At 41.8% G+C, this 25144-nt stretch overlaps 1 protein-coding gene across 2 annotated transcripts in view; it reads left to right on the top strand.

Moving 5' to 3' along the window:
- ARB2A (ARB2 cotranscriptional regulator A) overlaps positions 1 to 25144 on the top strand; it is a 282286-nt gene continuing 257142 nt past the window's right edge. Inside the window, exons 1-3 of one of the 2 annotated variants that reach the window (XM_064437772.1) lie at positions 1 to 136; positions 23704 to 23826; positions 24870 to 25034. In XM_064437772.1, the coding sequence (XP_064293842.1) occupies positions 23721 to 23826; positions 24870 to 25034 (271 nt within the window). In that variant the 5' untranslated portion in view covers positions 1 to 136; positions 23704 to 23720. The remainder of the gene's footprint in view (positions 137 to 23703; positions 23827 to 24869; positions 25035 to 25144) is intronic. The other variant, XM_064437773.1, reaches the window with a different exon arrangement.

Here is a 25144-nt window from a genome sequence, read left to right as displayed (position 1 = left end):
GCAGCCGGGTCGGGGCGGCACCAGCAACCGGAGCGGCCGCGCGTTCGCCGGTGACGGCGCTCGCGCCCACCCCATCCAGCCCGGCCCCGCCCCGCTCGGCCCCGCCCCGCCCCGCCCCGCCGGCGACGGGCGCCAGGTACGTGGTGCGAGCCCGGCCCGGGGGCGGTGGGAGCGGCGGCGGGGCCTGGGCCTGGGGCGGGAGGGGGGCGGCGGGGACCGGCCTTCGCCCCTCGGTGGCGAGGGGACGGCGGGGGTGGGCGGCCCGCCTTCCCCGGCAGCCCGGCCCTGCCCGGCCCTGCCCGGGGCCCTGGGCCCGCCGCCTCGCCTCGCCTCTCCCGGCGGCCCGGCCCGGCCCGGCCCGGCCTGGCCTGGCCGGGCCGGGGGCGCTGGGCCCGCCGCCTCGCCTCGCCTCTCCCGGTGGTGCAGCCCGGGGCGCCGGGCCCGCCGCCTCTCCTGTTGGCGGCGCCGGGGCGGGCAGGGGGGAGCTGGCTGGGCCGGGCCCCGGGAGCGGGTGTAAGAGCAGGTCGGTGCCGCCGGGCCCGGCAGCGCCCGGGGGGCGGGTGGAGGGTGGGAACACGGTCACGGTGCCGCTGCTCCACGTGTTTGCACCTTCCTTCCCGTGGCGAGAGCGCCACATCAACCACAACCGGCATAACCGTAGCAACTTCTGATCTAAATAATTTTAAGCATTTTTCTTAGGGTTTTTTTTCCACAAAAGACGCATGCTCACAGGCTTTGCTGCAGCTTTCTGGTGCTGTCTGCTGCTTTCACCAAACTAGGCTTGTCCATTTTCCCTCTTCCCTGGTTCAGGCTTTCGTGCAGTCATGAATGTCAAAAAGTTAATGATAATTCTCCCAACGTAACAATCCAGCTGGGTTTGAGCAGCAGTTTTCATTCTGACTTTTGCTGTCCTGGTTATATGTGCTTAAAAGTTCTTTCTGGAGCGAAGGTTTCATAGTTGGTCTGGCAGCTTAGAAAGCTGCGTGAAATGTTTGCCACCTCCATGCTGCCCAGGTGTAAATGTAGGGAGGTAATTTTTCACTTTAAATTGTTACCGTTGCTTGGCTTTGCTTTGGCAATGGGGTAACTCAAAATCGCTCCTCTAAGCCATCAGATGTTGCACTCCTGTAGTTCCTTTCGAAAAAAACATGCGCTTTGCTTTTTAAAGAAACATTGGCTCATTTTTTTCTTTCAGAGCTAAGTACTGAAGCTTTTGGTAGAGAACAACCGCTTCCCTTCCAGATATTTAACTTCTGACTGTGGCATTATATGAGCCAGGCTGCTCAGTCTCGTCTAAGCTGGCTCAACAAGCCCTCTCAACACGTAGCATCCACTTCGTGCTACTTCTGCATGAAGTTTTGGCTGAGGTAGTAAGTTCGAATAAGCAGGTAACACGCCTCGGCCAGGCGATACCATTGTTGGCGAAAGAAGTATTATAAAATCGAGAGCAATTACAAAGCTAACTGGATACCTGTGGTCTTAACCACGCAGTGGCTCGGTGAGGCAGTGAAGAGTAGGGTAGTGACAATATTTGCCTTCGGAGAAGCATAAATGCCACTAGCACAGCAAAAAGGTGGTGTCCTTTGGTAATAACTAGTATTTATTTGAATCGTTAACAAGACTGTGGGTGAAAGAGGGTGGTGACATGTTTCGCTACCTATGGTAAAGCTGCCTGATGAGAGCGTATTGGTTAAAGAATGTCTGTGGGATGGTAAAATTAGGTATTTTGTAATTAGGTAGGGAAGGGTAAAAATGCTCTTGTGTAGAGAAGACTAAAATCTTGGCAACTGAAAACACTTAACGGCTTAGAGGGTATCACAGTGCTACTGATGTAAAATGCAGAAAGCATGTCTATATGCTCCTCTGGGTTTGGGGTGGAACAGATCTGGTGTCCTGAGTGCTTCAGGTCGAAGCCCCAGGCGCCAGCTGTTGCTGTTGCTGAAGTCACTGCTGTCACGTACCACCTGCCCGTCTGCCGGGGGGTCTGATGTGCCACCCTTGGCGTTAGTCTGAGCACGCCCCAGCCCGCTGCGGTCAAAATGTGGTGGGTTAAGACAGGTGTCATATTTATAGCATTTAAACTGACCTGGCTCTTTTTGTCTGAAATAGGTTAGCGGATGCTGGTAGGCGTAGGAGCGAGATGAAAACTTCCAGCAGGCCGACAGTACTTAGCAGCTGGAGGCGGACAAGGGCATCATCATTTCAGAAGCATAGTGCACGCTCAGAGTGCTGTCTACCTTACTGAAATACCTTTAATTATTGGAGTTTTCTCACCAGTGCCTGGATTTTGTCTGCTTTCTTCAGATTGCTTTTTCAGTGCTTGTAGCCAATTATGACTATATGTTAATCTGCTAGTTGACTTGACTGTGGTTTTTACTGAATTGCCTTTTATGTACTAGTTAGCTAATGTTTGGAGGAGCCTCTTCGTATAATTACTCAGTGGGGATTTATCTGTTGGTCTCTTTTCTTTTAAGTTCACAACCCTATTTTTTTTTTCCCCCTGAAGACTCAGCGCTGACTTTGGAGGTTTTGTCCATTCCAGGCTCTATAGAAAAAGTTCTGAATGCGACTCTGTTGCTGGTACTTTGAATTTGACCCACTGTTCCTTTGGGGAACAATGTGCTGTGGTGACTGAGGAGTTTTTTAGATTTACAATAGATTCCTGGGATTCTTTGAAGTAAAGCATATATACAAAGAATGAATGGATATAGTTTTTTTATTTTTTTCTACTCGCTGACTGAAACAAATTGGTTAACAGTGGGCATGAAAACATCTGTTTATGAAATTTAATGCTGCCCTATGAATTTTTCTGTGCCTTAGAAGAGGCACTTTTTGCTCTTTATTAGTGTGGTCGTACATGTATCTACTTGGCTTGCAGATCAGTTTTACAGATTTGCACTGAGTGGAATTCCTGAAGCACAATTTAATGGGTTTTAAATGGTTACTTTTCATGGATGTTGTTCAGTGGTTTAAGTGCTGTAGTTAGAATGTGCGTTATTTATATATACACACTTTGTTTTTGAGAGGAAGACTCTGGAGCAAGGCCTCTGAGAGCTTAACTACTCAGAGTATTCCTTACATGGTTCTCATAATGTGACCGAGTCTTACTGGAAGGTGAAAAGGTTCAGCATTCACTTTTGTATAATCCTTGCCTTTCTGCTCAGCTCTCCACCAGATACCTGTTAGTGCCATCTTTGGTAGTGATTTTTGGTTTATGGCTGACTGCCTCTAGGAGTAGGCTGGGACCCCAAGTCGCTTCCCCCCAGCTACAGACGTGCTCTGTTAACAGAGTGCCCGGGATTTCACTGCCCGTTCAGGTCACAGCCCACACTGCTGGAAGGGGCAGCACTCCTCGCCCCTGCCTGCCCCATACGAGAGGTGTGAAATGCGCCTTTCTCGTTGTGTCAGCTCACCCGCTACCATGAGTGCCACCCTGAGAAAGGACGTGGGACTGCGGTGGGGAGTGGAGAGGCCAGAGGAAGAAGGGCTGAAAGTGTTCCATCGTATGGGCTTCAGCACATGATGGATCCGCAGCCTCAGTCACCTTGGAGTTGAACGGGCTGTGGTGAAGGCCCCTCTACCAGTTCCCTGAGCAGCCTGCTCCTGTGAGTTAATTATTAGAGATACTGCTGGTGAGGATGGTGTCCCGCTCTGTGGGCTAGTGCAGTCTTCATGTAACTGCTTTTATTCCTCTTACACTCTCCTGGAGTGTATAAACTTCCAGCTTGATGAAACCTCTCTGGTACTGCAGAACGAGTGTCCGAAGAGGACATGTGTAGAGTTTATCAGGCTAATTTTAGGTGTTTCTGCTTTACAGTTACTGTAGTTTCTGTATTTGTCCAGCTTCCTATTGCCCAGCAGAAACTGAAAGGGACCAGTCTGTGGTAAGCCTGCTATATAGACATTTGAGTCTTGCAGGCATTGCTTTTTAATACCTGAAATAAGTATTGTCTTAGCAACTATAATATTAGCTGAATCCAGTATATTTAGAACAGTGGTAAATCTGGGAAAGTGTTATGTCAGCAAATAGGGTTTTTTTCTTAGGCAGGCAAATGAAAGAAAATTTTCTTTATCGTATGTCTAGAAAGAGAAATAATAGTTAAAATAAGAATTGGCTGTACATGTTGTTAATTGGACCACAAATTAGCCTCTTCTGGTGTTGACTGGAAGTGAGTCCATACCTGAAGCACTAGTGATTCTGAACGTTGGTGTTTCTTTCCTGATGCTTGTGCATTTAAAGCCAGACCCACCATATTACCTTGTTCAAGTTTTTGCATGTTTTCTGTAGTTTATTATCGGTTGTTCATAAGGAAGTTTTCTTGTTTACTGCCAATTTCAGGTCAAGGTTTAAGCTAAATATTTTTTTAAGGGGGACATACTGAAAAATGTTTTTGACCGTATTGAAAATATTCTTGATTACTCTTAAGTTCCCCTAGGCATCTCCAAGATGTAGATAAGAAATACAAAATTTAATAGGAAGATAGCTATGGAAATTGTGAAATATTTCCCAAGACGGCTAGTCTGGATTTGTCTGAATTACAAGCTTCATAAAGTTTTCCATTTGCAATTAAATCTTTTAAGATATTTGTTTTGAATTCTCTGGATGTTTCGGCTGCAACGTACATACTCTGCTGGCCTACTGAGCTTTCTTCACCATGTCAGCTTTATGCAGAGTGTATGATGAAAGCTCCTGGTGGGACACTGGAAAAACGGGTTCTCCTGTTTCTTGTCATCCCTTAACTGAAGCATATTTTGGCTTAGGAATGGGCATAGTGGACCTCATTTGTGTTTTATTTCTGCTACATGCTGGGAGTCAGTAGCTCGGTTGTAATTTGCAGCCATAGTATACCTCTGTGCTTGAATGAAAACTGTCTTGGTTTTTAGAGTAATAACTGCTTGTCTGAGAAGATGGACAAGGCAATTCTGATTGATCGTGTTGTCAGTGTGCCAGGTACACTCCAGGTTGTCTTGAATGTTACGTCAAAGACCAAGCCTGACAGATAACATAGTGGTTATAGTTTCTTTTAAAGTTCTGCAAGCCAGGCTTCACAAAGCCTTGAAATGCTGGTTTGAGTGAATGTCATATTTATGCATAACACCATTAGCATATAATGCATGCAAATCTTGGTCTTCTTGTTTACCTGAAGAAGATGCTAAACTGTGTTCTTTCTTTGCTTTCCTCCTCACCCTAAGCACTAGAGCATAACCAAGGAAGCTTGAAAACATCCAGCTTTTTTTCTAACAAATGAGCATGTAATTCCTCTTGCAGAACATGTGTGTTGTAAACCAATCTTGAGAAATAAGGTGTTGGGTAAGTGGATTAGATTTAAATAAGAACAGGCCCCACAGTCAAAAACAAAACTGGAAGTATTTTCAAAGGAGGAATATGTTAACAGGAAGACTTGGTAGTGAAAGAGCTATTATATAAAGGCATTATGGAAATATGGTGAAATGAGGGATAAATAGGTGTGCTCATGCACACAAACTGTATCTCTCTTGAAGAATAATAGTCCGTGTAGTGAAAGAATATCTCCCCACTGAAGCATACGATTAAATCTTGTGGAATAAAATCTGAACAGCTGGGAATTGTGTATCTATATGTTGGTGACTCCCAAGTTTCAAGGCTGTGTTATCATAACTGCCCACCTGCAAGCCAAGAAGTACTTCAGAGTAAGCAGAGCTGTCGAAATCAACAAAGCTATTTGTGGTGGTATAACCCAGCAGGCAGCTAAACACCTACCAGCTGCTCGCTTACCCTCCTGCCCTGTCCCAGCAGTGGGATCAGAAGGGCCAAAGTAAGAAAAACTCATGGGTTGAGATAAAAAGAGTTTGATAATTAAAATAGTAATAATAATATTGGAATGAAAAGGAAAACAAGACAACAAGAGAGAGAAGCAAAACCAAGGAAAACCAAGTGGTGCAAGAACTCAGCACCCACCGACCAATGCCCAGCCCGTTCCCAAGCAGTGATTGTCTGTCTGTCTGTCCGCCCCCTCCCCCCCCCCCCCCATTTTATATACTGGGCATGATACTATATGGTATGGAATGGTATAGAATAGCCCTTGGGCCAGCTGGGGTCCTGGCTGTGCCCCCTCATGGCTTCTTGTGCCCCTGGCAGAGCATGGGAGGCTGGAAAAGTCCTTGACTGCTTAACACTGCACTCCTCAGCAACAACCAATGTTATTCTCATCTTAAATCCAAAACACAGGCCGCAAGGAAGAGAATTAACTCTATCCCATCTGAAACCAGGACGCTATTATAAATGCAAACTCATGTTTGATACATGCTAGTCAATAAGTTAAAAATTATTGGAGGTTTCTTGATACTTTAAATTTTTGTATTTTGGAATAGCAGAGCTTGAAATTTAGAAGAATGAACTATTGCCTGTCCTATTGATCATTTATTGAGCCCTCCTTTTGCTTGGTCTATTTTTTGCCCACATTGGCAAATCAGGCTAAAAAGTTTTCAGGCAGCAGCTGTATGTTCTTGCCTTGTTGTGTCACCTCAGTTGTACCAGGCAACGAACTAAATCTGCGAATTGGTAAGTTAAAAGTGTACTTTAAAAAATAAAAGCAGGGAGGAGGGGGGAGAAAGGAAGCTGGTTTTAACTCGGATCAGGTCCCTGTTCTTGTTTCATTCATCTGATTCCCCGGACCGGTTCACGATGCTTTGCTGCGAACAGTTCTGCCGGTACAGCTGAGGGGGTAGCATGGGTAGGGGGTGGGACCGCTTAAGTCATTTTGCAAAGATGTGTTTGGGAATATGTCCTTTGATTCTAGGACCTGGGGGCAGGAACGGTCTTTGTTCTGTATTTGTTCTCTGTGACACAGTGGGGTACTTGTTATCTGTCCGGATGAAGTCAAACACAGCTTTCCCTTGGGTTGGATTTAACATTTCTCAGCATAAGAAATTGTCCTCAATTTTTAGAAATTTCAAGCAGGTTCTGATAATGGCAGCATGAAAGCTCCAGGTTGTCTCACTCAGTGTTACATCCACTGTGATAATGAAACTTCTATTTCTAACAAGATGCAGTAGATGCTTAACCACCACGCTATGTGAGATTTCCTGTCTGCAGCAAACCCCAGCTAGTATCCTGACTTGTACTTTATTTCTTAAGACATGATTTTCTGTTGTCAGTGACTCAGAATCAGACAATGACATTTTTGGCACACAGTGCCATTTGTTCTCCATTGTTGCTCTTTCTAAATAGGTTATATCTCTTGATTTCTAGCATTACATTCATGTGAATCATCCCAGCAACTTCACTAGTATCAGATAGGTTGAATATATGTTCCTGCAGGAGTGCTTTAAGTTCTTGTTCATTATCCTCCCAACATCATTCTGTGGGCAATTAAAGGTTTTTTTAAAAATTTTGTCTTTTCATTCTTTGTTCTGTTCTATTCTCGTTGTCTTTCTGGTGAATATTTAAGTAGTGATAAAGGTTAGGATAAATCCCTAAGGAGCCGTTGTGAGAGGACCACACCAAAATAACCAGGAGTTTGAATTCTTGTCTGTGTGAGGTAGTTGGTCAAGGGAGGAGGGGAGGAATGGAAACATGCTGAGGTGGGAAGTCCAGTTCCTTAATGATGCCAACCCGTGCCTGTATTTTCTTGGGATGAGAGAGAAAACTAATACCTGGTTTGTGTCAGAGAGAAATTGGATTTTTCAAAGCTAGTAGCGCATTCCATTGAGAAACTTAGACCTTGCCTACCCAGTGATGTCCAGAGGAAAAATGTAAAAGAGCATTATTTAGAAAATTCTTGAGAATTGCAATCTTTAGAGAGTACGGCTAACGGGAATGTAAGAAAGCTTTATACATGTGGTAGGATTAAGCTACCTAGCATTCCAGAAAAGGAGCACGGTGTAGATAACGTAGTATTTTTGTTTGCTTGTTCTAAATTGTATTTATCTGCTGTCCTATAGCAGTATAGGATAGCAGAGAAGTATATTTTATTGTTTTTCCTTATGGGAAATGTTGGTAGTTATACCCCCAAAAATCAAACCACGAGGGTGGTCAAACATGGGAACGTGGCCCAGAGAAGCTGTGGAATCACTGTTGTTGCACATGTTCAGAACTTGACTGGCCGAGTGCCAAAGTGGCCTGTTCTGATAAGACCTGCTTTTTCAGGAGTTTGGTCGAGTTGACCTCCAAAGGTTCCTTCCAGTATATGTTATGCTGGGGTACGGTGCCTCTGTGGTGTGAAAAAGAAAAATGATACTTGGTAAGGTCTACTTTTGTGTCGAGTATCAACGTCAGTTTCAGAACGCAAAAATATCCAGTGATACCTCCTCTACGAGGCGTGCTGTGCCCTTTTGCTTGTTCGGACGCATGCACCAGAACAACCACAGCACAACCGAGCCAGCGCGTTCCACCACTTTGTGGTGACGGTGACCAGCGCAAGTGGGCAACAGGGAGTTTGAGTGGAGGAAAATGCTCGATGGCTTTGTTATTCCCACACTCGTTCTGTAATGGCAGGATGAATTAAACAGGGGACTGGAGTAGAGTGGATGAGAGGAGGTTTGGAACGAGGAGTTGAGTTGGCAGTGCCTCTGGGAAAGCACTTGAAAGGACGAACGAGGACAGCTCGGGGAGGGAGTGGAATGGCACTAGAAGCTCTCAGGGTGGAATGCAGCCAAGTGGGACTGGGAGCTTGTGAGAGAAAAAGGAGAGGGAGATTGAGAGGCACTTAAATATGGGGGAGGAGGAATTGAGGATGGGAGAAACATTAGGGTCATACTTAAAGCTGAAGAGGGGAAGGTCAGACAGAAAACTGAATAGCTCCTTATCAAGCAAGCACCTTCACTCTACACATTGACGAAGGCAGAAGTGCAGTGGAAAAAAACAAATCCCTTCATTTTGTTAATGACTTGGATGATGATGGAGTACATTTATTAATTTTACAGAGAGTACCAGGCCAGGAGAGGATTCAAGTTCTGTGGAGAATAAATTTAGAATTTCAAATGGGTTAGAAAAATTAGAGAAACAACGTAAAAGAAATAATGCCATTTTAAAGGACAAATGCAAAGTACTGTGCTTAGATTAGATAGTTCCCTACATAAATACAAAATAGCAATAATTCTAGAAAAAAGAATCCCAGATTTTTAGGTGAATCATAGTCTGAACATGCGTCAATAGCACTATGCTGTTGCAATAAGGGTAATCATTCTTCTGGGATGTATAGTTAGAAGGGACATATTTAAATATGTCACATGATAATTTCATTCTACTCCACATTGCTTGGGCTTCATCAGTTTTGGGCATCACATTTAAGAAATGGTTTGAGCCCATGGGAGGGTCTTCTGGGAGAAAGCAAAGAGAATCTTCGAAAGTCCAGAGAAAAAGAGTGCCATGTGGAAAGGTGGAAGGAGTAGTTGGCTCAGGCTAAAGGAACAAAGACACGATAGCGGTCTCCAGGTATGGGAAGGGATGCTACAAAGAGAAAGGACATAAACTTCCTAAGTGTCAGGAACTAAAAGGCTGTGGCAGAAAATAGGGAAAACATTCCCCTGAAAAGAGTAGTTTGACATTAGAATAGATTTCTATTTACAGCCAGAATATGTATCCTATGTCAAACAGGGCAGTTCAGTTGTCAGTAATACTGAGGGATGTGGTTTCTCTGTCATAGCTGGGGAACGTTCACTGCCACCCACCTTGCGTGGGGAGAGTAGCTTCAGCTTTGGCGGGAGGTTTCCCCTTGCCTTCCCTTCCGCAGGGCTCTCAGCCACAGCTGGAGGAAGCAGAGCAAAAGGCAGGAGGTTTGGCAGGTTGGATGCTCATTGAGGCACAGGGTGAGGTTCAAGCATGAACTTAAGCTAACAACTTGAACTTAACTCTATGGAGGTTGTGGAGTATTCATCATGGGTATTTTTTTAAAAGAATTTAGACAAGACCACACTGGACAGAAACTTATAGATGACACTAGCTTAGAAAAGTAGGAGAGAATGAGGTGACTTCTTTCCTCTTTGTTTTTATTTTCTCCATTTTTTTTTTAATAAGACTGGAGTTTAGTGCTTGAATGCTATACTAACTCTGTGCAGGCAACCTTATTTTTGACATTTTCTGGTACCTGTAGACTTGACAATGTTTTAATAATGTTGCTGGGTAAGGAAGGCACACATATTAAGCATATGCTATCACCTATGGAACGGGATATGGACACTTCTTAAGGTTTTATTCATCTGCAGGGTGATTTTAACCAGCTTGAAGGTGTTTTAATTCACTTAAAAGAATAGTTGCCAAGAGAATGAGTAATATCCAGTGTTGTCAGCTTTCACAAATTTGTCATGGCTGTGGCCCTGATGGTTTTGACAGTTTCATGATGATAAATTTTGGCTGTTTCACGCAAATTGAAGAATCAGAATCAGAAGGAAATTCCTAAGAACACAGAACTGAAACCCTTGAGACCATGAGCTCTAATTCTTGCTCAGCCACATGCTGCTCATAAAGATTCTCACATCTCTTGTTATAAGCTGTTCGTTGCTGTTGTGGGAGGTAACTAACATATGTATAAATACACACACGCGCACACACGCTTTTTGCATATTCATTTGTTGTACACTTTTTAATTTGTCTTTGTCTTTGCAGAATGACAGAGTGGTTGAGATTGGCAGGGACTTCTGGAGAATGTCTAGTCCAACCTCGGTACCCAGAGCAGATTACTCAGGGCTGTGTTCAGTAAGTTTGGAGTATCTCCAAGGGCAGAGACTCTGTAACCTCCCTGGGTGCCTGTTCCAGCCTTTGACCACCCTTAGAGTAAGGAAGTTTTTCCTTATGTTCAGATGTCCAATTTGTGCCCGTTGCCTGTTGCCCTCTCACTAGGTGCTACTGGGAAAACTCCAGCTCGGTGGTCCTTTAGTAGGCATTGGTAAGACTCCCCCCACCCTGCTCTGAGTCTTCCCTTCTCCTGGCTGAACACTCCCAGCTCTCTCAGCCCCTCCTCAGATATCCAAGCCCTTAAAGGTCTTTGTGGCCCTTCACCGGTCTCGCTCCAGTATGTCCATGTCTCCGTTGCACTGGGGAGTCTGGAAATGGACGCAGCACTCCCGACGTGTCTCAGCAGCACAGAGTAGAGGAGAAGGATCGTGTCCCTCAACCTGCAGGCTGTGCTTTTCCCAAAGCAGCCCGGATGTCATTGCCAGGATATTCTTCTCTAATTTGTTTCTTCAGGTCTCATTTTAAATTTACAACATCACATTTATCGTCTAGAAAATATTTCCTACTTTGTTCTAAATTGTGGCTTTTTCCCTTTCCAAACTATAGTAGCTTGAAATAATATTCATTATGTTTTGTGAAGTTTTAGAGATGGTAACACAAAAGGTGTATCCATTGGAATGGAGAAATTTGCTTCATCTGATTCTTGCAATATTGAGAAATATTTTGAAGTTGAGTCATTTTTAGGTATAGACTTATTTTGGTAGTTGCTTTCCATTTAGTTTGAAGCCTATATCTATTTCTCATGCAGTTAAGCACCTGGCTAGTTAAGACACATTTTACCAGGAAAATAAAAATAGCATTTCTCTGCTATACTGGGCTTGGTTTTAAAGCACTCGAGTCCTAATTTCGAATCATTTTCGATGTGAAGTTCATGCTGCCTAAGTGTTTAGGTGCTTTTAGTTTTGATTGTCTCCAAGGACAATGCTCTGTCCCCAGTCCTTCTCTCCATATTTTTTTTTGCTCTTTATCAGATTTTTTGTGTCACCTTCCAGATTTGTACCAAGTCTGCTAAACTTCATTTACATCAAGATAGCATATATTTTGTCTAGCACTGCTGATCTTCTCTTAACAAGATTTGATTGGGGTTTTTTTTAATAAAATTACTTTCCATCTGCTTTCCCCCCTCATTTTCTTGATTTTTTTTCTGTATCCTTTTTTATGGTTTACAGTACAATTTAGTAACAAAGGATGGAGAGTCCGAAAATTTTGGTTTCCCTAACATTTTCTTTCTCTTCCTTTTTCCTCCTTCAGCAGAAGGAATTTAGGACAAAAGGTTTTTGCTTCTTCGGACTATGTCACATCTTTAAGCTGTTGTAACTGAAATGTTTCTTCTGTTTTCATGTGGGAGTAGGTTAAAAATGTAAAGGATTGGAGGGTTGGCTACATTATCAAGAGGATTCTTGCGACATTTTTTTGCTGTGCTGTAATTGTTCTTGGTAGTTGATGCGATATTTTTCTTTGCAGATTTTGTCCTGTGTTTGTACTGCTAATGTGACCTTACAATGCTCAGTACAGCTTTCATTTAATTGCAAAAAAAGAATTCTTGTTTATGTAAGGATACTTTAAAGGTAGTGCTATTTCAGTACAGACTTTATTGAAAATTGTCAGTTATGTGAGAAAATGTTTGTATTGCCTATAATGTGCTTTTCAGGAGTCTCTTGTTACACTCAATTAGGCTGATGCTGGTTCGTATTTTTTCCATGTGACACACTGTATAATGTATCTCTGTTTTTCTCGTGTTAATTCTCCTGTAGTCTTGGCAAGCAATATGATCAGCTGCTGTAGAGGCTGACATAAAATTAAGAGCTTTGACTGGGCAGATCTTAGTAGCAAGTATTTTGTTTACATAAATTTTTAGGATTGGGCTTTATCCATCTGATCATAAGGTGACATGAAGGTAGAATAAAGCAATGGATTGCTTACCCTTGTCCTGTAGTTACTGTTCTTTTATCAATAAACTATGTTGTAGCTATTACATTTTTCAGCTTCCACACTATTCAAATCAATGTTGTGCTTAACAGCAGAATTCCTCCTAAAAGGCCACCTAATCACAGTCTGGAAGACTTAGGAAGAGTCTGATACTTCCTGTGACTTAATGATTAGTCATTGTCTTTTCTGAGAGTGCTTATTTATCAAAGTTGGCCCAGAGAATTATAAAAGATGTTTTAAGGGAAGTCTTTTCTTACGCGTTTTACATAGTACTTGGAATGATAAGGAGATCCTAGAAGATGAGAAAAGTGCTGATGGTGTGTCAGTACTTGGCAGAACGGAGTGGTTCAATCCAGACAACAAATAGATTGTTTAGCTGACTGTTACAGATGGGGTAAAATAAGGGGATCCTAATGGAAAATTCTGTTGATAATTAAATAACAGAATAAACTCTGTTTGTACAGATAATGAGTTTGCCTGATTACAGTTACTGCTTCAGTATAATAGATTTAAGATTTTGTAAAGCAAGTGCTTTAAGATAAAGCTCATTCAAACTTCGAGACTATTTAGTATCCATAAAAAAGCCACATCAGGAGGCATTTAGTCTTTATGAAAGAGTTTTAAGTAACGTCTTTAGGAGTGGTAGTCCTCTGTAAATACTGCTTAGGAGTGATCTTGGGAAATAATGTTAAATCATTACTAGTAACATTTGTTTTAAACTCAAGATCAATAAAAAGATAAACAGTAAAGAATTAATTTGGTATTATCCAGTTATTTGGCAAGTTAGGTCTACAGTCTAAAAAACTAAATTAAAAAAGCCAGTCAAGTTTTCAGAACTGAAACAAGGAAATTGGGAAAAACGAGGAACTTCCTGAGAAGCTGCCACTCCTGGTGGTGTTTCTCCTGTGGAGTTTGGCTTGTGTAATGCTGTCAGTTGGGATTTCAGAAATTGAAGGGGACAGAGAAACTGGAAAAAATTACTTTGAGTTAGAATCAAAATTTCATAAGAAAGAGACTCTGCTAAGCTTGTTTAGTTTACCAGAAGAAAGAGATAGGACTTGACTGTAACATCTAATGAAGTAAGGGAAAAACAGAGACAGAATGTAACATACAAAGGTATAGTAATAAATAATGAGTGAAGCCTGATGCCAGAGTAATTCAAGCTGGAGATAAAGTGGGAGAGACAGTGACTAGCCTTTCAGACCATCACAGCAAGCGATGGACCCTTTAGCTCTTAATAACTTGAATTTGGGAGTGGATGCCTTTCTGGAAGAACTGCTGTGATTAAACAGAAGTTATTGGTCTCAGGGATTGGAGCTCAAGGAAATAAAAGGCCTCTGTTTAACAGGAGGTAATACTGACTGATTTTGTGGGCCTGTCTGGCCTGAAACTGTGAACCTTCCAAGCAAAAATAATGAATTTATGGTGATGCTATTTTGTCAGATGAAGTTGCATCTCCAGCCTCTTTCTTCCTACTCATCTGCTGCTTTTATCTGCACCTTTGAGTTTGGCAGTACTTGAACTCTGCTCTATCACGCATTCTGCACCTACAGAATGTAAGACACTTCTCCTTCTTGGTAAGGATTCATTCAAACTGGTAGGAAATATAATGTTTTCCACAAAATAGGGAAAGAATTTTACAAGGTTGTTTTAGAATGTTTGGTGAAGTTTCTTTAGCCCTTGTCTTGGAGTGGTTACTACTAGGACAGAGTGTTTAGGCTTGAGGCCTAATGAGAGCGTTTGATACAGCTGTTCAACGTCAGTGAAGCAGTTCATGTAACAGGAAGAACTTAATTTTTTTCAAGGACTGTTTGGCTAACTTTGCTTAACAGCATGGCAAATGAAGCTATCAATATGTATGGCAAAAGGATACACAATAAAAAGAGAACAGTCATTCCACCGTTTTTTTTTGTTCTGAGGTTCAAATTGCAGGTGCAAATGAAACTTTCGGATTCACTGTCATATTTTCATCTGGTTTTGTGCAGAGTAATCCGTCACCTGTCACGCAGGGTGGAGGACTAGGCAAGGAGGAGTTGCCTAAGGTTTAACAAAGACGGGTGTAAAGCTGTGCACTGACAAAGCTATAACTCCCAACCAGCAGTGCAGGCTGCGGTATGTCTGGCTGGGATGTAGCTCTGCTGAAGGGAGCTGGAGGTGCCGTTGGACGGCAAGGTGAATAATGCCAGCACTGTGCCATGTGGCAGTGAAGGCAAACAGTGTCCTCCGTTGTGTTGGTAAGAGCGTACCTAGGGTGCTGCGTCTGGTTTGTCCCCTGATTTCAGGGGAGGTGTTGAAAAATTGGAGAAGGTCCAGCAGGTGGCCACCAGGACGTTAGAAGGATGATTAGCATGATAGAGAACTCAGCGTTTGGAGAAAGGTTCAAGGAAGTTTGTAGAGGAGAGAAGGCTTGGAGAGATTTCCCCAGTCATCCAATAACTAGAAGGTAGTTATGGAGGGCGAATGGGTTTTTTGTTCACAAGGATGCATGGAGAGGAGAAATTTCATCTGGGTATAAGAAAATCTGTTATTGGAGTAAGTTCCTCAAAGGCATGGTGGAATCTCCCTACCTGGGTATGTTGAAGCCTCATCTTGGCAGCACCCTGGCTTACCTGATGTAGGGTCCTGTAAGGCTGAATGAAGTAAGGACCAACAGAAGGTTGGAGACCAGATAATTTCCAGAGATCTTTTCCAACCTAGACTGCTCTGTGATGCTGTGGTGAGAGCCATTCGGCAGTCTTGGCTCTGGGCAAATGCAGGAAGGTTGTAGATTAGGCTGTAGCAGAGCTATCTAAAGTCTGATTACAGTTACTGACTTAGGGAATTAATGGAATATTTTAAATGTAAATATTAGATTTTCAATTTTTAAAACTGAACCAGTAAATCTACTTGCCTTGTTTTTTTATCTTTGTTCTTTTTATTGTTTCTTAGAACAATAGTAAAAGATCTACCAATGTGAAAAAAACCAATAGTAAAAGCAGGTCTACCAATGTGAAGAGTTAAAAATACAAGTGTGATGCAGTTAGAATTTTAAGATCAAGTCAATCTTAAATAATCAGCTAAAAGAATAATGTGTTTACAGTATTCGCATTGTTTATGCATATATTATTATGTGGTGCTGTTTTATGGCAGTCCAGCAGAAGCAAATCTGTGGACTGATGTGTTTCACGTGGCTATTTGATTTGCCCACCAGATAGTTGGAATGAAGCAGTACTTCTTGGTTCAGCTGTTCAACTAGCATGGCTGCCCCTCAGGTAGAGAGGGCAGAGCAAAGCCATTTGAGATACTGGAGAAGGGGAGAAATGGTGAAGTAGGAGAAATGGGTGGGCAGAGCTGTAAAGCAGATTTCTTGAGGCAGATGCTGCTGCGAAGAGGAGGTACATACATTATGGGAATTTGGGGTATTTTAGTCTAATTCTGATCTTGATGTCTTGGTGTCTTGATGATGAACTGATGTCTCAGTAGCCCTGCGTGCTGATATCCGTTACTCATTATTTGATTCTGCATAGCATCCATCTGTTTTGGACATTTCCATGTCATCGGAGTATCTGCATTAGATGCAGAGTAGTCAAGTGTGTGTGTGTGTGTGGTGTTTATTCTTTGCATGTGCATGTTCTGGAAGGCATTGGAGGAAACAGGTGTGTCACAGAAATCTGGGTGCACCTCTTACCTGTCCCTAGTCCCTTCTTGTGCACCTCCTCAGCATGGCGTCTTCGGCAGAATTAGAAATATCTCGCTCTGTTGAGGATCTGAGCTACCGACCTGGATTCACTGCATTTCGAGCCAATTTGTCTGTCTTCTTTTCAGGTGTCTTCAGTTAATGGCAGACAGCCCTCCTGAAAGTTGCACTACTCTTTAAGAGCAAAGGGGGAGAGAAAAAAAGTTATTTTAACGTACTAGACACATATGCATATGTCTAGGTTTTTTTAGCAGCTTTTGACGGTAGCCTAAGCAGAAATCATTTCCCAAGAGATTTCTGGTGTCTCTCTTTCTCTCTTCTTGTGAGGCTGTCCTGCAAATTACTTTGGTGTCTGTCCTAAGAGAAGGCTCTTTTAATAGTCTTTGAGTTTTTCTGTGTTCAGAGGCCTTTTTCTCTCCCAGCTGACCCATGGGATTGCTTAAGAGAAGATGACATTAAAAAAAGATTAAAAATTCTGGCTTTGTCCTGTAACTGCTTAGTATGTACAGAGATGTGGCTATTGAGGGTCAGTCTTCTCCATCCCATCTTTCAAGCCAGCATCCTGTTAAAACTAACAGTTTAGAACAATCATCTTAAAATCTTATCCAAAACATGTTTTTTATAAACTATAACAGAGCAATTTCAGGTATATTATGAAGTAATGTTGTGCCAAGTCCTTATGACTTATCCTCATGATGTACACTGACAGGAAAATCCAATTCTGTAGTTAAAGAGTATTTCACACAACTGTTTTCCAAATAATTAACATTGCTTCAACATTTTTTTGTCCTCATCAGCTGAGGTGTAGCCCATGCACTAACAGAACAGCACAATGCAAATCTAGCACTGAATATAGTATTATCACACGTTACATGGGCTTTTTCTGAAGCTTCAGTTGCAGGGTGTTAGTTCTTCCTAAACATTAATTCCTTGAATTTTCCCTAGCATCTGCTGTTTGCAGTGGATTCTTACTGGCCTTTTAGAGGGAGGTGATGGTGAAAGATATCTTGAAATTAATGTCCTGCTTATCAGTGTACGCTCCTCTTGGTTACTGAGATTAGGACAGCTAGGGAAGGTTCTTCTTAAAACAGGAATCCAGTGGGCCATAATTCTGAGCATTGAAGGAAACCATTCAGCCTGAATGCCCAGAAAATGGTAAATATACAAAAAGAGGTTATATGAGAACATTTTGGTTTTGAGGAGTTGAGTAGTCCGTAAGAACAGCTGCAGATTCATCCTGTGAACACAGTTCTCCCAGGCAGCATTCTCCTGCCTTCACTGCAGGGTTGCTTCTTCTGTCCCCAGTGTTGCTTCCCTGATTCATTAGATAACTATCCACCTGCCTGAACAGATCTGCCTGTGGTTCTACATGCACTTAATTATTGATATTCTGCATATTTGAGAGTATTGTACTATGAGTTGTTGTGGTTTAACCCCTCCAGGCAGCCAGGTCCCCCTGCCCAGCCACTCTGTCACTGCCCCCAGTGGGATGGGGGAGAGAGTCAGAAGGGTAGAAGTGAGAAAACTCATTGGCTGAAATAAAGACAGTTTAACAGGTAAAGTAAAAGCCACACATGCAGGCAAAGCAAGACAAGGAATTGCAGGTGCTCAGCCATCCCCAGGAGAACAGGGCTCCATCACGGCCAACGGTGACTGGGGAAGGCAAACGCCATCAGTCCCAGTGTCCCCCCTTCCTCCTTCTCCCCCAGCTCTATGTGCTGGGTGTGACGTCATACGGTGTGGGACATCTCTGGGGTCAGCTGGGGTCACTGTCCCGGCCGTGTCCCCCCCAGCCCCTTGTGCCCCCCCAGCCCCTCGCTGGTGGGGTGGGGTGAGGGGCAGGAAAGGCCTTGGCTCTGTGCAAGCCCCGCTCGGCAACAAGAACACCCCTGTATCATCAGCACTGCTTCCAGCACTAATCCAAAACACAGCCCCGTACTAGCTACCGTGGAGAAAATTAACTCTACCCCAGACAAAAACAGTATGGGTATTTAAAGCTGTTGCTGCTACAGAGGAGTTCTTGATGATCATTTTGAACCTCATGTTTGGTTGATGGTCTTACCATCATGCTGTAAACCTCCCAGAGGCTGTGTTGAAGTTGTGCTGCCTCTTTTTGTATTATTTTGACCTATTTTGATCATGTGTACATGCATATGTTTATGAAGGTCATTTCCAGCATTTCAAGGAAGTTGAACAGAAATAATTAAAATTTCAGTGTGTGGAATCGTGTTGACTCTGCCTTGTGTAAACAACTGAGTCGCTGAGGTGGTTGAGACGCCAATGCATATCGCTCATAGTCCTCTGGTTGTTGAGCTTATGGGGTAAAAACACTGGAAAGTAGCTGCAGTGCAAATAAATCAAACTTTAGTGTCAGCTGCAGTTGTGTGCTTTATCAGCAGGCTTCACTGCCATTTGGTAGCATGCAAGAGGTACTAAGATTCTGGGACTTTGGGATCCTTGCCAGTGTCTTTGTGTTCCAGTCGTTAAAGATCCTGCTATTCTAGCATTTACTACTCCCCTCCTGTGCATCTCCCCTCTGGCTTTTTGCAGCTCTATGGAGCAGGCTCTAGGCAAGAGGGTAAATTTCGTGGAAATTCTGGTGAGTCTTAGTAAGTCTATATTAAATGTGTGCAAAAAGCAATTTTTACTGGAGGAGATCTGGGAAGGCTTTAAGGGTAATGGCAAGAGGCACACGCTACTAAGCTGACCCTCTGGCTAAATTTCTGATGTCTGCAACACAGAGGTGCTGTAGCTGCTCATTAACATCAGCAGAACTGAGCAGAAGGTACTGCCTCTGAACCTGCTTCTTATACAAGAGGTAGACATTTTAGCTGAACTTTTTCAAAACCATTTAGTCTAAAGCAGACTGGGAATAATTGGCTTTCAGTGCTGAAGTTTGGCAAACCTGTAAGCAGTAGAAGATAGGGTCTTACAAGTGAAGGTAAGCGAAGTACAACCTTAATTGAAGTCGGTGTTACTGATGTCATCCATAGTGCCCTAGAAGCAGGAACAGATGAAATCTAATTAGACAGAAAATTCTACTAAGATTAAAGGATGTATTTTTTGCTTTGTTGAGCCAATACAGAGAAAGGACTAGAGCCAAACTGTCACCCAAACTTCTCTTTGAAGAAAAACTGGTTCTTAGTCATCAGCCACATTGCACAAACCTAACCCGAGCTTGTTCCTGGCTTGCTTGGGATGTCAGTTTACAGAGGACAAGACTCTTAATTCAACTGTATTCTAATAAAGCAGTGCAACACAAAGAAGCATTCTCATGGCTCCCATTCAGATTATGTCCAGATAAACTTGGTGGACTTGTCCTGTTTGAAAATACTTGTGGATTTTCTTCTTACGTTGCACTTGCAGAGGGTTAGCACTACAATTATGTGTAGCCTTTATTTGGAACATTTGTAGCGTTGACATAACTTCAGGTGTTGCTAATGTAGAGCAAAATCATATAATATGGGGGGTTTTTTTGCCACATTTCTAGCTGCATTTGCACAATGAAGAATAATTGAAGTCTGTAGAAATCTGTGTACGTATACATTTGTTTCAGAGTGGGAATATATGATACGATGTCTAGTTTTATTTGAAGACCAGCACTGTTGTGCAATCACAAGCTCAGTGGTCCAAACTTCCAGTACCACTTTAGAAACAAGAACGTGAAACATGGATGTATATTTCCTTAAGTGTGCCAGAGTCTGTTGGATTTGGTTGGTTTTGGTTTGTTTTTTAAAATGTAATTACTATTTGTGAATCCATCAGTTCTGTAGTTGCATTAATAGGGATATGGTGAAAACACAGCCTTGTTGTTTCACATGAAACCAAGAAACCAGAATATTTCTGCTGTCAAATTATTTTAAGTATTACTGGGCATTTAGTTGAAGAGGCACAGAATATGCATAAGATATTTTGTGATATCTCAAGTTTGCATGGGAAAGCAAGATACATGCAGATAAGTATGCGTTCTCTTGGCAATAAAGTTATTTACTGTAAATATTTCTTCAGGTGAAATAGTAACTTGTTTTTTAGGAAGTATGCTTGCTATAGCTAATGCAAAAAACAATCACACAAAATATGTTTTTAAAACAATCATCTAAGTAATTGTACAGAATAACACGTTTAAAATAATCTATATTTATTGCGGGAAACTTGATGGTATTTGTGAGTTATGTGGAGTGGTCAGCTGAAGATCACTAGGGCTTAAGACTGATGCCTAGAATAAACTGCAATTCCTTCATCTGCCTATAAGCAACCATTCAGAGCGCTTTATCATTTTCCCACTGTTCATTTCTGCACCATCAGACTATGGTTGATTTGACACCTGTCTGTCAAGGAAAGGAAATCCAACCCTCTCATCTAACTTCTTCTATTTGTCAGTTAAACAAATAGCAGTGAGGGATTCAACAAAATGCTGTGCTCACACAAACAATGCATAAAAATACTCTGTGCTTGTTTCATCTTCATTTTAATACCAAGTCCTCCCTCCAGTGGCTGCTGGAACAGCTTTTTGCTTTGTCAGAAAGAACTGGAAATTCTCTCTCGCACAGCAGAAATCAGATTTATTTGTTTATTTTGGTGCTCCTAGCTTGGCAAGTGAACCCGTTAAGTTCTCTACTCTTCCCTCAGTGGCAGGGTCTTCATCTGTTAAAGGAAGAAGAAGGGTATCCATTGTAGAGGCAAGAATGCCAGGGATTCTTGGTCACTGCTTTTATTTATCTGAAGAGGGGATGGGGCTTATTTTATCAGGGTTAATCTGTTCAGATAAATTTTATGTTTCGTCCCTTGGGTAATAACAAGTCTTTGAGCACCTACATGTATTGTGTAACTGCATTCATTAACTTACCCATACCCAATTATGAATTTTCAAATCTTGTGTAGGGAGGACTACCTGATTTGTATGACTAGAAAAATTTTCACCTGGGCTATTACAAAACACTACCAATGTAATTTCCTAGCACTTCTGGTAATTTTAACTGTAGCGAGTAAGTTTCTTTTCTAAATGATATACAAGAGTGTACATGGTTTTGTGCTGCAAATGTACACGCTGATGATGGACAAGATTTTGTATTTGGTGATCTTTTGGTGGTGGACTATTTGGAATCATCTGAGAAAAGTCTACAATACCATCCACGTGAGTGAATCAATGTTTCAGTCATTTTAATATTTACAATGAGTACCTTATACACTAGAAAATAAAAAAAACGTCTCTGGATTTGCTGTTATTTTTGTTGATTACTTTTGTTACGCCTGCCAATGTGATTAAAGTGTTAGCCAAAAGACATACATTTTAACGGAATCATGTTGAGTTGCATCATAATTTAAAAAGCACACAATTTAAGCAGAGCTTTCCTTGAGGAGTTGTGTCCTTTTAAAAGACTTTTGGCAGTGTGCTATTATTTCCCATCAGCTTAATATGAACAGCCTTCTGCAAAAGAACGTGTCAAAGTCTCTGCAGGTCCAACTTGTAGAGTGGATTATTGGACTGTCAAAGTTTTAGCTGGGACAGAGTTAATTTTCTCCAGTGCAGCTGGCCCAGTGCTGTGCTTTGGACTTACTATGAAAATAATGTTGGTAACTCACCGATGGTTTGGTTGTGGCTGGGCAGCGCTTGTACTAGTCAAGGGCTTTTCCAGCTTCCCAGGCTCTGCTGGGAGCACAAGGAGCCGGGAGGGGAGGGGGCACAGCTAAGAGAGCAGATTCAAACTGGCCAAAGGGATATTCCATATCATGTAACGTCATGCCCAGTGTGTTACCTGGGGGCAGCTGGCTGGGGGAAGCAGCGACTGTGGCTCAGGGACGGGCAGCGTCGGTTGGTGGGTGGTGAGCGGTTGTATTGTGTGTGGTTTTTTGTTTTTTTTTCCTTTTTTCCTGGCTTCATTTCTCTATTATAATGATGATAATAATAATAATAACAATAATAATAATAACAACAACAACCACCACCATTATTACTGTTGATTTTTTAATTATCAAACTGTTCTTATCTCAACCCATGAGTTTTCTTACTTTGGCCCTTCCGATCATCTCCCCCATCCCACTGGGGTGGGGGCAGTGAGCGAGTGGCTGGTTGGTGCTTACTTGCTGTCTGGGGCTAAACTGCAACACGGACTTTCTGGGACCCCAACTTAAAATAAACAAGAATCAACCCTCCCACCCTCTGCAGAACCCCCTCCTTAGGAAATAACTATCACCCCCTTAATTGGTGTATTTTTCCTTAACCTACAAGAAAATGCTTCATGTAACAGGTTTTCTCTAAAGACAGTAGAAAAATAGCCTTTATTATGCTTTATTTTTAATTTTTTTTTCTGCTGACTTTAGAGTGAAATACTGTTAGTTAAACAATTTGGGGGCCTTTCTTACAGGTCTATGTATTAAGGAGCCAGTAGTACAGCGGCTGAATCCTATTACTCTTTGTTTGAAAGTTACAAATTGCTGCAGAGATACAGTTCATGCAAACTCATCCATGATAAAGTATATTGGGGAGCAGAATAAAACAAGTTCGTAATGACTGACAGATAAAACAAAGAACCAAAAAAGATGAAGGGAAAAAGAATTCACTGCGCAGAAGTGTTTTTATTGAGAAGGAAGCAGCGGTGATTGTGATGTGGTAGTTTGCTCCCTTGGTGTCAGATTCAAGATGAAAGAGATTGCAGATTTGAATGTCTGGGTTGCCTTCTGTGCAATAAGAGAAATTTGGAAACATATTTTGCGTGTAAATTCTCACCTTTAATATATTGAGGTTAGTTCTATAGCTGGACATTTATTCTATACATTTCAATGCTGGATGTATTGTAGAAATCACAGTGGTTCTGCATGTGTACTCCATGTGGCTTTACTAAAAAAGAGCTATATAGTATAGTAAGAACAACAAAGTGGAGTTAATTGATGAAGAAAATCCTCAAAAGAAAATCCTCAAAGATCGTGGAAGTTTTGTTGATTATGTTTTTCCTGTATCTTCTGCTTTGGATTTATAAGTGTGGTGCTTTTCCAAAGGGCTTCTCATTTACTGATGTTACATTAGAATCGCAAAACAGAAGTATCAATTAGACAGATGTCCTTTTCGGATTAGGGAGAAGTTAGTGTTCGTTCTGTGAACTTGAATCTTTGACCAAACTTGGTACTGGAGTGTGTGTCACACTTTGTTGTAGAACTTCTTAATCCAGGATAGTGTGATGAGACTTCAAAGTATCCAGTATATCTTTTGAAGGAGAGGAAAAGTTAATTTAAATTTACCTTACATGTCGCAGGGGTTTATAATACTCAGGGAAGTTTTGCTTTCGGAATAGATTCTGGGTTTTTTGTGATGTAAGCAGTAGCAAATGGGATCTACTGAAGTAGAAGTCAGTAAATTTGTTAATTTCCAACTCTTGTTGCTTTTCAGTTGCCGCTTGGAGGTTAATGCACATTTACATCACTATTTTCAATCTGTTGACACTTTGTGTAATGATGGCTCAGCTCCAGCAAGGAGGCCCAGATGAAAAAGAGAAGACTACTGCATTAAAGGGTATGAGTCTTTTTGCTTTATTTTTACCTATATTGACATTTCATCAACAAATATTAAGGAAAGGAAAATAGTTTGATGTAACTGTGGGTTAGTGTCTGGGAACTGCAATACTGGAGGAGACTGTTAGTCCATCTATGCTAATGCTTTTTGTCTATTGGCGTGTCCATGATCAGTATTTTCATAAGATATATAAAAAATAATCATCTGTGGTAAGGAGTAACAGAATAAGATATCCATTACTTATTTAAATTTTCATAATTACTCTTTTAGGAAGTTGACTGGTGCTTTTGTGTTCTTACTTTCTGGGAGTTATAATTTAATTTTTATGCCACTTATGTTTTATAAAAATGCAACCATATTACAGCATTTAAAAATCACTTTGACTAGAATGTTAGCAGGGAAAACATTTTCAGGACATTGATTTTGTCTTGATTTCATAAATTTTTCTTTGTATTCTATGTTTAAAAAAGATAAACGGACATAAGTGACTTAGTGGAGTAATTTTCTTGAGGAAAAAATGTCAAAACTGCAGTAGGTATGTACAGAGTTGAATGTGTTACTAACATCTAATATTCACCCCCCCAGCTAGTCACGGGTTAGCGTCTTTCTCAGTTCCTCTCACAGGTAGAGCTCCTTGTAATTTTACTCTGCATGCTCAGAGAATAAGGTACTTATCTGAGTAGGGGGCTTTTTCTAGTTAGGAGGTGTGGTTTTCCTATTAGAATGAGATGGTTTGACCTTGTGGCATCAGTTTAGGACATTTTGCTGATTTTGCTAAGCTGGTATGTAAACAATACGGATCCTTAAGGATGTGTGTCAGTTGTTTTAAATTTGTGTCCTCCCTCCATTCCTTGAAGTTCCTCTAGAGTTAGTTATCTCAGTATGCTTTATCTTAAAGGTTGAAATAACCTTAAACAGTCTGTCATCATTTCCCCACTTTGTGACCTACAGAGGAGACCTTGAGGTTTTTCTTGTATCAGTCTCATGATTTTCTCATAAATTTGTCTTCTCACTAGTGTTACATTTGGGATTATTGCCTCTAGGGTACAAGCTCCTGACCACCTTTTGGAAGAACTTTCCTGGCCTTTTCCCAACAAATCCAGTACCATCCCTGGCTGTAAGGAACTGGCCAAGAGGAAACCTTCCCATTTACAACAGGAGCCAGCACATTAATGGTGCGATTGCACCGCATGTAGTTTCCTGCAAAGGTACTCCTAACTTCCAGTCCAATTTATCAGTACCCTTTGGTGGATTGTGTCTTTGCATACACGTAAAATATTTTTACTGTGCATCTGGGAGATCAGCTTCTCGTTCTTGT

The sequence above is a fragment of the Phalacrocorax carbo genome, chromosome Z, assembly GCF_963921805.1.
Source record: "Phalacrocorax carbo chromosome Z, bPhaCar2.1, whole genome shotgun sequence".
Lineage (NCBI taxonomy): Eukaryota > Metazoa > Chordata > Aves > Suliformes > Phalacrocoracidae > Phalacrocorax > Phalacrocorax carbo.
The sequence above is the reverse complement of the archived record's forward strand: the minus strand, read 5'-3'. Positions and strand labels throughout refer to the sequence as shown.